The sequence below is a fragment of the Mustela lutreola genome, chromosome 4 (genome assembly GCF_030435805.1).
Source record: "Mustela lutreola isolate mMusLut2 chromosome 4, mMusLut2.pri, whole genome shotgun sequence".
NCBI lineage: Eukaryota > Metazoa > Chordata > Mammalia > Carnivora > Mustelidae > Mustela > Mustela lutreola.
The window spans coordinates 196,514,794-196,529,200 of NC_081293.1; the positions used below are offsets into that span (position 1 = coordinate 196,514,794).

Sequence of the window (14,407 nt, forward strand, 5' to 3'; positions counted from 1 at the left end):
CTTCCTTCCTTCCTTCCTTCCTTCCTTCCTTCCTTCCTTCCTTCCTTCCTTCCTTCCTTTATTCTTCTTTTTCTTCAGTATTTTCTTAAATCCAAGTGGTTGGAAGGCAGATAGACTGGAGGTCTGTCAGATCTCATGGAGTCCAGTAAGCCGTCCTGGGGGATCCACCACTAGATGGGGATGGTGAGCACAAGCGAGGCCCTTCAAGGGCCCAGTTTCTCAGCCAGTGCTTTCAAATAACAGGCTGTGGAATTGTTACTAATTTGGGACAGAGAGAGAGAGAGAGAGAGAGAGAACGAGCGAGCGAGCAGGGAAGGACAGAGGGAAAGGGAGAGAGAGAATCCTAAGCAGGCTCCACACCCAGTGCCGAGCCTGAAGCAGGGCCCAGTCTCACAACCCTGAGATCATGGTCTGAGCCAAAGCCAGAGTCAGAGGCTTTAGCTGACGAAGCCATCCAGGCATCCCAGAAATTATCTTTCTTACATACTTGTGGTAGCCTACGATTTTTGATTCCTAGTTTAACCACAGAACTTCTTTAGCTCCCTCTGACCCATAGATCATGATCGTTTGGTTAGAACCGCACACCAGAGCCGCACAGAGAAGAAGCAGCAGCCCCACCAGAGGAAGGCAGTTAGAGCAGTTCAGACGCCGTGAAATCAAATATTTTCCAAATGTGCATTTTAGAATTAATTTTATTTTATATATTATTTGTCAGCTCTAGTCATTTAATAGAATGTTACCATGTAGCAGGTATTGTCCTTTCTAATAACGTCCCCCAAATAAACCTTCTTAAACCACATAAGAGGTAACTCTCTACTCGTGTTTTAAGACATCTGGAGCAAACCACTTCTGAGAACATCTGAGACAGCACCAGCCGACTCGGAAGGCAGTGCGTGTAACCGTGAGCCCGATTTGGCCTTGGAACTCATGCGGAGTCTCTGAGCTGAAACCAAGTTTGCATTCTGCCTGCCCACATGCAGTTATCTGAGGAGGGTCTGGGTAGGAATGAGCTACGGTTGGAGGTAGCATTTCTGTTACCCGACGAACTCGACCGGATGGCCTTCGTGCACAGGAGCATGTGCCACCGGCGGGCGTGACACGTTTGCAGATGCCTGCTTCTGCTAAACAGCGAAGGCTTCGCAGAGATTCGGTTTTAGAATTTTCCTGGTGTTTCCCAATCAAGCTTGGTTTTTCGTAGATTTTAAACCAAGAATGGATACACATGGGGCTTCTAACCCAACTTTAGAATTAAGTTGAAGAAGATACAACCCGAAGCCAGTGTGGAGTAGACAAAGACATAGCGTCCCAAGAATAGAAGAGATTTTACCTCAAGTGGGTAAACATGGAGATCTCTAGGTAAAGTCAAGTGCCTTCTCTCTTGGCTGAGACACCGCAATGGTTTGTTGCCACGTTTCCTGGCAGCATATGGTCCCAAGAGCAAATCACCAAGTAGTGGTAAACGTGGTCTCTGGAGTGTCAGGTGCCTTCCTTCCCCTGAGCAACGGTCCACCTCAGAGCAGAGATTCCTCAAAGGTCCTCACGTTCCTGTCATTCTAGAATAACGTTCCAGATAAAAGAATATGTTGAAGGCACTGCTCCGAGTCCTTGAGGACAGTCTGAGTCCTGAAGGGAGGAGAGTTTCCGACTTGAGTTTTCTTCTAAATGTCTTCTTCTTTGCCTCACTCACATACCGACTGGAATTTTCCTATGAGGAAAAGTGGTATTTTTCTCTCGCCCTAAGTTCTGTCAGACTCCCTTCATCCGCTTAACAAGCAGGGAGGAGAGTTTAAAGTTTGTGGGGAAACAATGGTCCACACCTCACGCAGGATCCGGTTCGCTCCCGGTGGGCTCGAGGTCTCGCATTTGCTTACCCATTTGGGCCCCAGGCAGGTACCGAGTTCCCCTCCCTGTGGACCTGACACCTCTCCCCTGCACAGTGGCTGCAGGGGGAAAAACAGGCCAGATCCCTGCTTTCTGGTGACATGAACCACGCACGATAGTACAGCTGGGGAGGGGAGCTAGAAGAGCAGCCAGGAGGAGTGGGTGGTGGGCTGACGACGACCCTAAGCCCTGCTCGGGTCCAAGTGTTTGCAGTCTGTGTTGTCACCTTATATGGCAAAGGGCACTGCAAATGTGAGTTGGCTGAGAAGCTCGACATGGGGAGATCATGCTGGGGAACCATAACGAAAAACAAGATCTCCTACCAACCCAGGAAAGCTCTCTGCAAAGGCAGAAGAGAAGAAAAGCAGTTGTATTATCCAATAACCACGAAAGCAGCAAGGGACCCACACTGTGGGCCATCCGCTAAGGGATTAAGAAAGCAGGAGGAGGTCTCCCCCCGTGACACAGCCCAGCAGACCAGACACAGCCTACCACCAGATAGAGGGGAACTCGTCCTCAAGCAAGAGGACTCCCCCAATGGCACCATTTGTGACCCGGAGTGCATCCTCAACGCACCTGGCCACGGGGTGGCCGCCTGTGTTTGCTAATTGCCTTTCTCCCAAGGAGCAGTGCGGTCTCTATCCTTAAGACAGGAGATGGCTCTGCAGCCTGGAGCCTGGTGACCTGGAAGTCAGCCCCAACACCCTCCTTCCGTGGGTCACCCTCTTCCTTGGTGTTGACATTTCAAGGATGCAGCTCCCAGGGCCTTGGGCAGAGGCCTGGGTTTTAAAGCTGGCAGGCTTACAAACCTCTCAAAGGGGCAGAGAGAAATTCACGATGACAACTTTTCGCAAGTAAATGCTCTAAGGAAGGGGTGGGAGAGAGAGTCTTCCTTTTTGCACTAAGGAAAATTAAAGTTTTGATTTATATTTGTCCCCAGAGTTAGCCTGGATTCTCTGGACGGCCTCTACCTGGGATCACAAGTGTCCTCGTGAGTGGGAGAGGTGGGGAGCTGGGGCTCCAGCAGGACAGAGGGCACAACTGAAGGGACGTGCTGGCCTGGAAGCTGGAGGAAGGGCCCTGGGCTCGGGTCACAGAAGGCAGCTCTAGAAGCTGTAAGAGGTGAGGGAACCAGATTTTCCCTAAGAGCCTCCAGAGTGAACACAGCCTGGCCAACACCTCCGTTTCTGCCCAGACTGATTCTGGACTTCTGGCCTCCAGAGCTGGAACAGAATGAATGGTGCGGTCTTGAGCCACCAGATACGTGGGCGTTTGTCACAGCAGCCACAGGAAACTCCTGCAGGTGGGCAGTATGGACAGGAGAGAGGCTCGCTGGGAATCACATTCTGGGAAGATGATGCTTGAGCTCGAATCTGAAGAAAGTGATGAGCAAACCCTATAAAGATGAGCAGGAAGGGCTTTCTAGGCAGAGGAAACAGCCACTGAGAAAGCCCCTGGGGGGACCTGGCTACCGTGGCTGGGCAGTGACCTCGGGGTGCCCAGTTCTAAAGGCAGGTGCAGTCAAACCAGTTGGAACCTCAGAGGTCCCAGCAGCCGTCTGCGACGTTCTCAAACAGAACTGTACCATGTTTCGGAGGGCCGCTCCGGGTGGGGAGTGGGGAGGAGGGGACAGGCCTGGGGCAGCCTGAGGGGCTGCGCAGGGCTGGGGGCAAGGGGCACGCAGCTGGGAGGCGCCCAGGCACGGGCCTCACCACAGCAAATCAGAACTCTACCTGGTTTCCTTTCGACCAAGCCCATGATTTTCCTTTTAGAAAAAGACCCTTGGAACTAGGTCTGGGACAGCAGAGTCAGATGCAGCCGTCTGGGTGACATCTCCGTCTAGGGCAGCTCTTACAGGCTGACCTTGCCACGTGCAAGGAGTAGCGCTATGATCTTTTCCTGGGGAGTTTCCACATGACCCAGCAAGATCCCTTCGCCAGAGGAACGGGCCGGGGACACTCGGGGTCTTCCTCAGCGCGGATGGCGGCTGCTTTCTCCCCAGGTCTGTGCCTGGAGGGATCAGGATGGAGCGCTGCCTGAGCCCCTGCGAGGGGCCAGCAGGCGTGGCCTCCACACAGCTCAGCGTGGGACCTTTCTGCCTCCTCCCCACACTGCCCGGGGACTCCTGGAAGGGGCTCAGCGAGGCTTCCTGTCCGCCTTCAGGATGCTCTCTGAAGCCCGACCCCACTGTTGTTAGGAGCATTAGAGTGAAGTTCTCTCTTCTCTCTGCAGTCAAATGCTCTACCACTGAGCTATACCCCCTCTCTCTTCTCTCTGGCTTCCTGCTCTCCTCCAGCTTTTCAACAGTCATCCATTCAAAGTTTATCAACAAATGGCTTGGTTTTATTTCCTATTAAGTACTACCCCAAGAAAGACTTCCATTGCTAAACCGGGCGGAGAAGTCCTCTTAATGTCCTTCCACATTGTGGGAAAACAGCTCAGTCTGTTTCTGGGTGGCTCACGATGAGGCCCCGCACATGGCCGGTGGCAGAGGGCGGGCACTAACTCAGTATTTGTTGGCTGTGCAGTGAGTCCTATGGGGAGCCCTGGGACCGACCGTGTATCTGCGAGGGGTGGGTGCGGTTTGCCCGCTGGCAGATGCGGGACTGCTTCTAAGCTGTACTGGGTCCTCTTCCTAAAGAATTTCTGGAGACATTACTCCTCTCATCCCCGGCGTGCTCATTTACTTTGCCAATCTAATCCAGTTGTGGGGGCCAGGCCCGGTGGGAGGGCAAGAGGATCCTCCCAGAGCCCCTGCCAGTTTTGCTGCCTGGTGGGTCCTCTACCCCGTACAGTCCTACTGTTCTCTGGCAAGCAGGTCAGAGCTGAGACAGTCTCCACTGGGTTCGGCCGTTTGGCTGGTTGCGGCGCCATCCCCCCATAGCCTCCTCTAAGGGATATTGAAGGGGTGGAGTCCCAAATACCAAGGCCTGGAATTCCTGACTGGCAGGAAGGCCTGGGAATACCCCTGGACTCCTGTGTTCCTTTCCCTTCTGCAGAGTGAAGGCCCCATCACTTGCTTTGGCCAAAAGAGGAAGCTACAGCAGGTGGCTTACTCCTGATGGGGCGGGGGGCGGGGGGAGACACTTCTAGTGGGGGCTGGAGAGTGAGGGAGTAGTTTGTGGGCTTAAGTGAGACAGGTTCCCAACAGATGAAGATACTCAGGCGGTCCGCAAGGCAATTCCCCTTGGAGGGGGCCTGAGGGAAGGAAGCATTAGATGCGCACCGCATTTACTCCTGAGCTGATAGGAATCTCACATTCATTCTGCGCTGGGCCCAGCACTCCATGCTTTTCCCACACGTACAGCTTCAGTGGTGAAGAGTAGGGCCGGTTTCCTATCAACCCTTATCTAGCTGTGTGGCCCCGGGGAAATTCCTCCACCTCTCTGAGACTCAGTTGTTTCATCTGTAAAATGAAGAGAAGAGTAGGTTTTCTAGGGTTGTTAAGAGGTTTAACTGAAATGTGTGTGTGAGGGGTTTATCGCCCACCAGGACCCACCAGGCAGCAAAAATTGTCTGACACAACAGAAGGACTCCCTACATATTAACTATCTCACTAAGTAGTTAGGTAAAAACTAGACTATCTTAGGGGCACCTGAGTGGTGCTGTTGGTCAAGCTGCTGACTCCTGAACTCAGCTCTGTTCTTGATCTCAGGGTTGTTGAGTTCCAGACCCCATGCTGGGCTCCACCCACGCTGAGTGTGCGAACCTACTTACCAAACAAACAAAGTGTCTTCTGGATGCTCTCATAGACAAATCCATTCTTCTGTAGCCATCAAACTGGACATGCATCGTATGATATGCTATATGCTATGGACATGATCTGACAAAAGTTTTTCTTCTCATGTTTGTCAATTTTATCACATAAAAAGTATACAACTTATACATTTAATCTACAAATAGAAACTTCGACTGTGAGAGATAAAATAAGACCTGAGCAATTGGGGGACAGGGATCTTCAATCTATTCAAATGGATTTTAAAATATTGACAATATTTTAAAATATTTGACAAATTCTAAAGTTTATTCAGAAGAAGAAATGAGTGACTATAGCTGAGAAAATTTATTTGGGGGCAGGGGAGGAATGTGTGTGTAGGGGGAGTACTTACACTATATTAAAACTCATTTTCTGTGATAAAAATACACACATAAAATTTAATTTGGGATGCAGGGCTGCACTATATATGACACCAAAGGCAGAAACCATAATAGCCTTTTACTTGATAAGATATGAACCCCCAAACAATGTGAACTAAAGCCAAATTTCCCAACTTAAAAAAATGGACAAATAAAGTGAGCAAAGGGACATAAGTAAATCTGCAGGAAAATACAAAAAGGCAATAAATATGTGTAAAAACGAGCCAGCTAACTAGTAATCTAGGAAACAAAATTCAAAACAATGGGAAATAATGACTTTAAATTTGAAAAAAAAAACCCTGCATCATCAAGGATATGGAAAAATGAGCATTCTCAAGGGAAAGCTAATAAATTTTCCTGGAAGATAATTTAGAAAGCATTTAAAAAATATACATTGTCTGTGATCCATTAGTTTCCCACTCCTCGGATTGTAAATCAGCCATGAGCAATAAAAGATGAATCTCTAATGGTACAGAAAACCAAGAAAGTTTACTTGCACATTTATGCTGCCATTAAGAATCATATCACAAGAGAGTATCTAAAAAAAAGGGAGAAAACTCACAATACTGTTAGTGAAAAGGGCGGAATACCTTTTTTTGCAACACATTATCCCAATTACGTCACACATGCATAGATAAGTATAGAAAAAAACACCGGAGGAGACATACCAAATTTGAAATGTAATGACTCCAGGAACTAAAAGTAGGAGAGATTTTTATATTCTATTTCCGATAGAACTGGTGCAACAGATCTAAGTGTTTTAAAAAATGAATGCACGATTAACATCGACTTTGTAGAAAAGTGTAAAAGTACATCACAGCGTCCTAGCCCGGAAAACCCAGGAAGCGTTCGGCGCAAAGCCGCGGCCACCTGCTCGGCGGTGAGTCACGGGCGCGGGCTCGCACCTGCCTCCCCGCTCGCCGCCCCGCGGCCGCGCGGTTCCAAGCGACAGGGCCCGCGGCCAGGGCGGCCCCCGGGCCAGGCCCGCGCCCCCGGCCGCGGGAAGCCGGGAACACCTGCTCGCGGTGATTCCTGGAACAGGGACATTCTTCTCAAGTTCACACGGTCGGGCCTTTCCTTTCTCCGCTAGTGAACACGCCGGAAGGCGGACTCTCGCGTCGGCCGCGCCGCGCCCCGCCGGGGGCATCACTCGGTGCTGCAGCGCGGCCGGGGGTCGAGGTGGCCGGCGGCGGCGGCCGCACCCGCGGACGAGTGGCCCCAGGGCGGCGGACGCCCTCTCGGAGGAAGCCAGCGAGGCCTGGCCCAGCCGAGGCACGGCGGTCCGGCCACGCGGTCGCGCAGGGACGCGCGTCCTCCGTAGGGACAAAGGGTCGGGAAACTTGAGCCGGGCCCGTCCCGGAAAATCCGGGCTGCGGTCGCCATGGCGACGGAGCCGGGATCCGGGCGGCCGCCCCCGGCCCGGCCCGCGAGAGGGCGCTGGGATGGGGGCGCCGAGGGGACGGGCCCCGCCGCCCGCCCCGCCCCGCCCTCCGGCCGCGGCCGCCGGCCCCAGCCCGCGACTGACCCTCGGCAGCTCCTGTAGTCACGTGGCGCTGGGAACCGGCGGGGGGGGGCTGGGCCCGGGCCTGGCAGTTGTGAACTCGAACCTGCCGCTGTCGCCGCGCGGGGTGGGGAGCGCGGCCGCCGGCGCCGGCGTTCCGGCCTCATGGACGCGCGACGCGCCTCCGCGCACCCCGCCGGAGAGGTTCGTCCCGGGCAGGGCGCTGGGTTGCACGGGGGCCCGAGGCGGGCGGCCCTACCTGCCGGGCGCGTGACTGTGTGTGCGCTGTGTTGGGGGGGGCAGTGCTGGACCGAATGGGGGGGCGAGCCCGCGCACCTGCGCACAGGCTCCGCGAGGTGCGCTCTGCGTGGGGACCCGAAAGGGCCCACTCGGAGTGCGCGGAGCCGTGTGTCCGCGACGTGGACGGGGGACACGCGCGTAAACAAAAGGGGCGTGTGGGGTCTCGGCGACCTTTTGCCATCCACAGGCGCAAGGGGATTTTGCCGGAGACCTGGACACACTAGCTCGCCCTACGCAGCCCCTTGGGAACCGGGCCTGGAATTCCTGTTGGGAGGAGGGTGGGGGAAGGGGAGCCGGCAGGGATTCCAGAGTTTCTGCCATCGGCCGGCCTTTGGCCATCAGCATGGAGAATTCATGCTGTGACCTTACCCGTGGAGGAAATGACCCCCAAACGCTGTCGTGTACTTCCTTGGTGAAGGGGGCACATTCATTGATTAATCCAGTATCCATTAAGGTCACTGGGCCGCTCAGGGTGTGGGTCTTGGATGGGGGAAGGGGTGGTGGCTGGCGAGGACACAATGACTGCCCTGGAGGATCTCAGAGCCTCATGCGTGTTTTCTCTCCCCTCCCCGCAGGTAAGGCTGGCCTCTCTGCACTCAGAGGTCTGAGCTCTGCCATGGGGGTAGGGGTGTCTTTACTGCTGCAGTTTTCTCTGACATCTGGGGGCTACCAGAGTGTGGGCCGAAGCCGGCACTGCAGCCGCAGAAGTATCCCCAGGAACATCCCCAGGAGGGGCTGGAAAAAGCCTCATCTCCAGCTCCACGGTCTCCAGGGTAGAGTCTGGCCTTCTTTGTTGGGTTCCTAAATGGTTCCACAGCCCCAGTACTCAGATCTCCTCATCCTGGAGGAAGGAAGTCACCTGTAGGGGGGAAGGACCCCCTTCCCATACCAGCGTCTTCCCTGTGCTCAGTCTGGCCATGGGGAATGAGTCATGTCTGAGCTCCTGGAGAGGAGTCCGGCGCTAGGGAATTGAGGATGTGTCTGGAGCTTGTAAGCTGGCAGTGAAGGTCCATTAGGAGGCTCCGCACCACCCACCCCTCAGTGGCTGCAGGAAGCTCTCCTTGAGGAATCTGGGCTCCTGGGCACCGTGGAAGAGTGGAATGTGGGGCAGACTCTGGTGGGGTTGGGGCATGACCTGGCAGCGGACAGGGATTACAGCCTTGCCCTGGTAATGATCCCTACCACCTGAGGGGAGGCAGGGATCTGGGCCCCCGAGGATAGCCAGCTGTGGGTGTTCCTTGGATTCGGGAGAGCTCTCCTTGCGATGTCCTAATTATGTGTGTGGGTAGAGGAGGGCAGGCAGGCAGAGTGTGGGCACAGTCTGGACAGGCCGTGACCTGAGCCTTAGCATCCAGCACTCCCCTCCTGTTCCCCAGGAGCGCTGCTGTCTCCTGCTCTCCCGCTTCCACCCTGAGCGACTGAGGTCACAGAGGCCCAGAAGGCTCCCCTGTGGTTTGATCAGAGCCCAGTAGAGGATAAATATGATAAAGGCCGTGGGAGTTTCTTTCTGTGGGAACTTTACAAACCCAGGTGCAGAGGCAGGAGCACTGGACTGGGAGTTTAGAAGGCCTGTTCCCTGGTCTGGGTTCCGCTTTTGGTTTACTGTGTCCACTCGGGCAGGCCCCCTCTCTCCTTTTTATGCCTCAGAGTTGCTTCATCTGTCAGACTGGGAGCATCGTGTCTTGTCCTGCCTCACTGTTGCTGGGAAGCTCAAATGTAGCGGCAGGAAATAGAAACGAGCGGGGAGCAGCAGGGAAGCACCTGGGAGAGGCGACCACGTTTTCTGATGAGTCCCAAGGCAGGAATATTTGTCCAGCCGACGCTGGAGTGTTTACTCCATGCCAGACACTGGGTGACTGGCGTGAGGGGGATTCCAAGAAGTGTCAGAGTTCCTCCCTTCTGGTAGTTTCCAGGGTTAGCAAATACTTAGTAAATACTTAAATGCACTTGAAATGGTATCTAGAAGCGCAGGATTGAAATGATGTAGAACAGACAAGGAAACAGAATAGTCCAGATTCAAGGGCTGTAGGAGTTCAGAGGGATGAGCTCCTTTCGGGCCTAGGGTTGGCCAGGGAGGAACCGGGGCAGGGTAAGTTGATCCCCAGAGTGACACTGCTTTTCCACCCTCAGCAGAGGAAGAACCCATGCTGGAACAGCGCTGCAAGGGCCCCCTGGCCATGGGTCCCGCCCAGCCCAGGGTCCCTGGGCCCTCCCAGAAGTTGCCCCAGACCCTGGAGAAGGAGCCCCATGGGCTGAGGTTACAAGGCACTTCCGTGGCCCAGTCGGGCGGCCAAGCCCCCAGTAGGGCCCATCGCTGTGCCCACTGCCGAAGGCACTTCCCGGGCTGGGTGGCCCTGTGGCTTCACAGCCGGCACTGCCAGGCCCGGCTGCCGCTGCCCTGTCCTGAATGCGGCCGTCGCTTCCGACACGCGCCCTTCTTGGCCCTGCACTGCCAGGTCCACGCGGCTGCCACCCCAGATCTGGGCTTCGCCTGCCACCTCTGCAGGCAGAGCTTCCGAGGCTGGGTGGCCCTTGTTCTGCATCTGCGAGCACACTCGGCGGCAAAGCGGCCCATCGCGTGTCCTGAATGTGCGAGACGCTTCTGGCGGCCGAAGCAGCTTCGAGCGCACGCGCGGAGGTGCCACCCCCCAGCCCCGGAGGCCCGGCCCTTCATATGCGGCAACTGTGGCCGGAGCTTTGCCCAGTGGGACCAGCTAGTCGCTCACAAGCGGGTTCACGTAGCCGAGGCCCTGGAGGAGGCAGCGGCCAAGGCTCTGGGGCCCCGGCCTAGGGGCCGCCCGGCCGTGACCGCCCCACGGCCTGGCGGAGACGCGATCGACCGCCCCTTCCAGTGCGCCTGCTGCGGCAAGCGCTTTCGGCACAAGCCCAACTTGATCGCCCACCGCCGCGTGCACACGGGCGAGCGGCCCCACCAGTGCCCGGAATGCGGGAAGCGCTTCACCAATAAGCCCTACCTGACCTCACACCGGCGCATCCACACCGGCGAGAAGCCCTACCCGTGCACGGAGTGCGGCCGTCGCTTCCGCCACAAACCCAACCTGCTGTCCCACAGCAAGATCCACAAGCGGTCCGAAGGGTCGGCCCCGGGCGTCCCCGGCACGGGGAGCCCCCAGCTTCCGGCCGGCCCCCTGGAGGCCTCGCCTCAGCCCCCCGCCGCCGAGGCCGCGCCGAAACCCGCTCGGGAGCGGGCGCCCGAGCCTCTGCCCGAGGGCCCCGGAGCGCCCGCGGCCGCCGCGGCCGCCGCGCCCCCGTCCCTGTTCAGCTGCGAGGACTGCGGCCGGAGCTTCCGGCTGGAGCGCTTCCTGCGGGCGCACCAGCGGCAGCACAGCGGCGAGCGGCCCTTCGCCTGCGCCGAGTGCGGCAAGAACTTCGGCAAGAAGACCCACCTGGTGGCGCACTCCCGGGTGCACTCGGGCGAGCGGCCCTTCGCGTGCGAGGAGTGCGGGCGCCGCTTCTCCCAGGGCAGCCACCTGGCGGCCCACCGGCGCGACCACGCCCCCGAGCGGCCCTTCGTCTGCCCGGACTGCGGCAAGGCCTTCCGCCACAAGCCCTACCTGGCGGCCCACCGGCGCATCCACACCGGCGAGAAGCCCTACGTCTGCCCGGACTGCGGCAAGGCCTTCAGCCAGAAGTCCAACCTGGTGTCCCATCGGCGCATCCACACGGGCGAGCGCCCCTACGCCTGCCCCGACTGCGACCGCAGCTTCAGCCAGAAGTCCAACCTCATCACCCACCGGAAGAGCCACATCCGGGACGGCGCCTTCTGCTGCGCCATCTGTGGCCAGACCTTCGACGACGAGGAGAAGCTCCTGGCCCATCAGAAGAAGCATGACGTCTGAGCGGGCAGGGCTGCGGAGGCCGAGGGGGTGGGGGAGTACCCTGGGCGTCACTGACGGGAGAGTGGTGCCGTGGGCCTGGGCTGCGGGTGGGGGGGCCTGTGTTGCCTTTGGTGGAGGCAAGGGATGGGAGAGCAGCCAGTAAGCTGGGCCCTGCTGGAGAGGGAGGTTCAGCCGTCCCCCCTCCCCCAACCCCCGCCCCGGGCACCAGGAGCGGCTCGCGGAGCACGGGACTCCGGCCTCCAGCCGGTGTTTGCTGAGGTTCCGTCCTGACTGTCCCATGCCCTGGAAAAGTAGCAATAGCAGCTCCACCTACCCCTTTGAGCCCTCCTGCTGGAGGGGCCACCAGGGGCCAGGAAGACCCTTCCCCTCTGGTGTAAACGCCTTAATGTCCTTGTCTTTTATTATGAGTTCCTTCAGCTCTTTTTTTTTTTTTTTTTTTTTTTGGAAGTAGGTGTGGCGTAGTCCCCTAGTAAATGAGCTCTTGGGAGGAAAAGTGGACCAGCTGGATACACCCGGGAGAACCTGCTGGCCTTGTTAGACGGCACCTGGGGCTTTTCCAGCTCAGAGAGGTGAGGCCGCGCTGCTCTAACCTGTCCCACCCCGTCCCCTTCCTCCTGCCCCTGCATAGGCACTGGGGCTCGGAGAGACCCATCTACTGTTAGTGCTCAGCTCTGCTCCCCCTCCCTGAGATCAACGCAGCACCCTCCCATCACTTAGACCATCTCCTGGCTGTCAGCAGCCCCCTGTCCAGGCTTCTGTCTGAGCACCCCCAACCCTCCACTCGTTGCAGAGCTCAACATGGTGGGAAGGACTGCCCCGTTGATCATGGAGGGTCGGCGGACAGGCAGAAAGGGGCGAGCTTCCCTTTCCCCATTTCTAGGTCATGGATGCCCAGCCTCTGCTTGAACACTTAGGTGACAGGGAGTCCCCACCTCCTGAGGCCCTGGTTCTATTGTAGGATAATTCTAATTGTTAGAAATTCTTCCTTATAATGAATGGAATCCACTTTCCTGTAATTTCTACCTATTGGGCCTTGTTCTGTTCTCTGGAATGAAACAGAACAACCACTCACCCTCCTTTTCAAACTAGAGAATAAAGATTTGGTTTTAGAGCTGGTGGCTGAGTGTTCCTTGCTCCTGGGAAGCTGTGTAGTTTGAAAGAGAAGCAGGGAGCTCTGCTCTGGGATGGGGGGAGGGGCGCCAGGGGAGGAGTGCCCCCACCTGAGCTCCTTTGCACCTTACTTCCTGTTCTTTCCCAGGGGAGGCTGGGTGCACCCTGTGGGTGGGGCTAGTTCTGTGGGGTCAAGTCAGACTGGGCAGGGGCCAGTTATCCGGAGGAAAAGGTCTGATCCTAATGTCCTAGAGTGCCTTCCTGGCTGGCCTGCTGATGCTTCCCTGCACCGTTTCATACACATCAGAGTGCCTGTTCTTGACAGGTATCCGTAGGCCCTTTTCCTGCCAGTTTTAGTGATTTCTGCATAGATCCAGCCTGTGCACACCATGCATAATAGCCACCACGGTTTATGGGAACCGCACCATGCAAAGTTTACTTAAGTGATCTCACATAATCTCTGGTTGGGAGGTACTCCTCTTTTACAGATAAAAACATTTGCTCAAGGTCGTGTAACTGGTAATCACCAGAGGCCATTTAAACCCGCGTCTCTTGACTCCTGGACCCTAGGCTCCTGACCACCACTACGTGTTTGCTGGGTGAACAGAGTATGCTGCTGCTTTGGTGAAGATAATTTTTTTTTTAAAGATTTTATTTAGTTGACAGAGATCACAATCAGGCAGGAGGCAGGCGGAGAGAGAGGAAGGGAAGCAGACTCCCCACTAAGCAGAGAGCCCGATGCAGGCCTCTATCCCAGGACTCTGGGATCATGACCTGAGCCGAAGGCAGAGGCTTCAATCCACTGAGCCACCCAGGCACCTCTGGTGGAAACGATTATTAAATGCCTACCATGCCTGATGTTGTGATGGCAACTAGGGGTTTACCAAGATGAAACCTTGTCCTTACCTCCAGGAGGCCCAAGTCTGGACATATATGTGTACACAAATAATGAGTGGAGGGAGGGAGATGGGGGTGAGTGGCTCGAGCAGGATGGAAGCAGATAGCTTCCAAGTTTCATATTGGTTCAAGCTACTTCATGCCTTCATGGAGCCACTTAAGAACCTCTATAGTGGGGCGCCTGGGTGGTTCAGTGGGTTAAAGCCTCTTCCTTTGGAGCTCTCTGCTCTGCAGGGAGCCTACTTCCTCCTCTCTCTGCCTACTTGTGATCTCTATCTGTCAAATAAATTTTAAAAATCTTAAAAAAAAAAAAAAAACCCTCTATAGTTAATGGCAAATTATCTTTCAGAGACTAAAAGCATTGACTCAAGAAAACCACACATCAGTATGTCTCTTTAAGAGACCCCAGGGATTCAAGGGAAGGAAAGCAATGTTTTTTGGGGGGGGCAGGCAGGTAGGTCAAGGTCTGGGGCTGATGAGCAGGGAGCAGGAGCCAGGTCCTCCGGCATCTAAGGTCTGTACTTGGGGGTTGGGGAAAAGGATAAGGACGAAGGAATCTGACCAGGGTTTCTGACTGTGAAAGATGACCTTTGGAGGAAATGCTTGGGGGTGGGGAAAGCTGGCATTGGGTGTCCATTCGTTCTGTGCTGCACCTGCTTTTGGGCAGAGATGGTGAGGAGAGGTCCAAAGTTCAGGGGAAGTCACTGAAGTGGCCTTGAGG

General features: G+C 55.9%; 1 protein-coding gene across 9 annotated transcripts; it reads left to right on the top strand.

The window, feature by feature from the left end:
* Positions 1 to 7,568: 7,568 nt before the first annotated feature.
* REPIN1 (replication initiator 1) lies at positions 7,569 to 13,294 on the top strand. 9 transcript variants are annotated; one of them, XM_059172215.1, is made up of 4 exons: positions 7,569 to 7,723; positions 8,466 to 8,592; positions 9,950 to 11,706; positions 12,131 to 12,790. In XM_059172215.1, exons 1-3 carry the CDS (start codon positions 7,685 to 7,687, stop codon positions 11,677 to 11,679), a joined length of 1,896 nt encoding a protein of 631 aa, XP_059028198.1. In that variant the 5' UTR covers positions 7,569 to 7,684; the 3' UTR covers positions 11,680 to 11,706; positions 12,131 to 12,790. The 9 variants fall into 9 exon arrangements, 7 of the variants coding, with proteins under 7 accessions (XP_059028198.1, XP_059028200.1, XP_059028201.1 ...); XR_009353029.1 differs by adding an exon at positions 13,278 to 13,294 and having other exon boundaries at positions 7,570 to 7,723; positions 9,950 to 12,248; XR_009353028.1 differs by having other exon boundaries at positions 7,570 to 7,723; positions 9,950 to 12,248; positions 12,470 to 12,790.
* Positions 13,295 to 14,407: the final 1,113 nt, after the last annotated feature.

What these genes read in the sequence shown, in the direction of transcription:
- REPIN1 (XM_059172215.1), top strand. Translation starts at nt 7,685, where the DNA reads ATGGACGCGCGACGCGCCTCCGCGCACCCCGCCGGAGAG. An exon ending in CCGCGCACCCCGCCGGAGAG is followed by an intron (nt 7,724 to 8,465) that starts GTTCGTCCCGGG and finishes TTACTGCTGCAG; the next exon opens with TTTTCTCTGACATCTGGGGG. An exon ending in CCAGCTCCACGGTCTCCAGG is followed by an intron (nt 8,593 to 9,949) that starts GTAGAGTCTGGC and finishes TTCCACCCTCAG; the next exon opens with CAGAGGAAGAACCCATGCTG.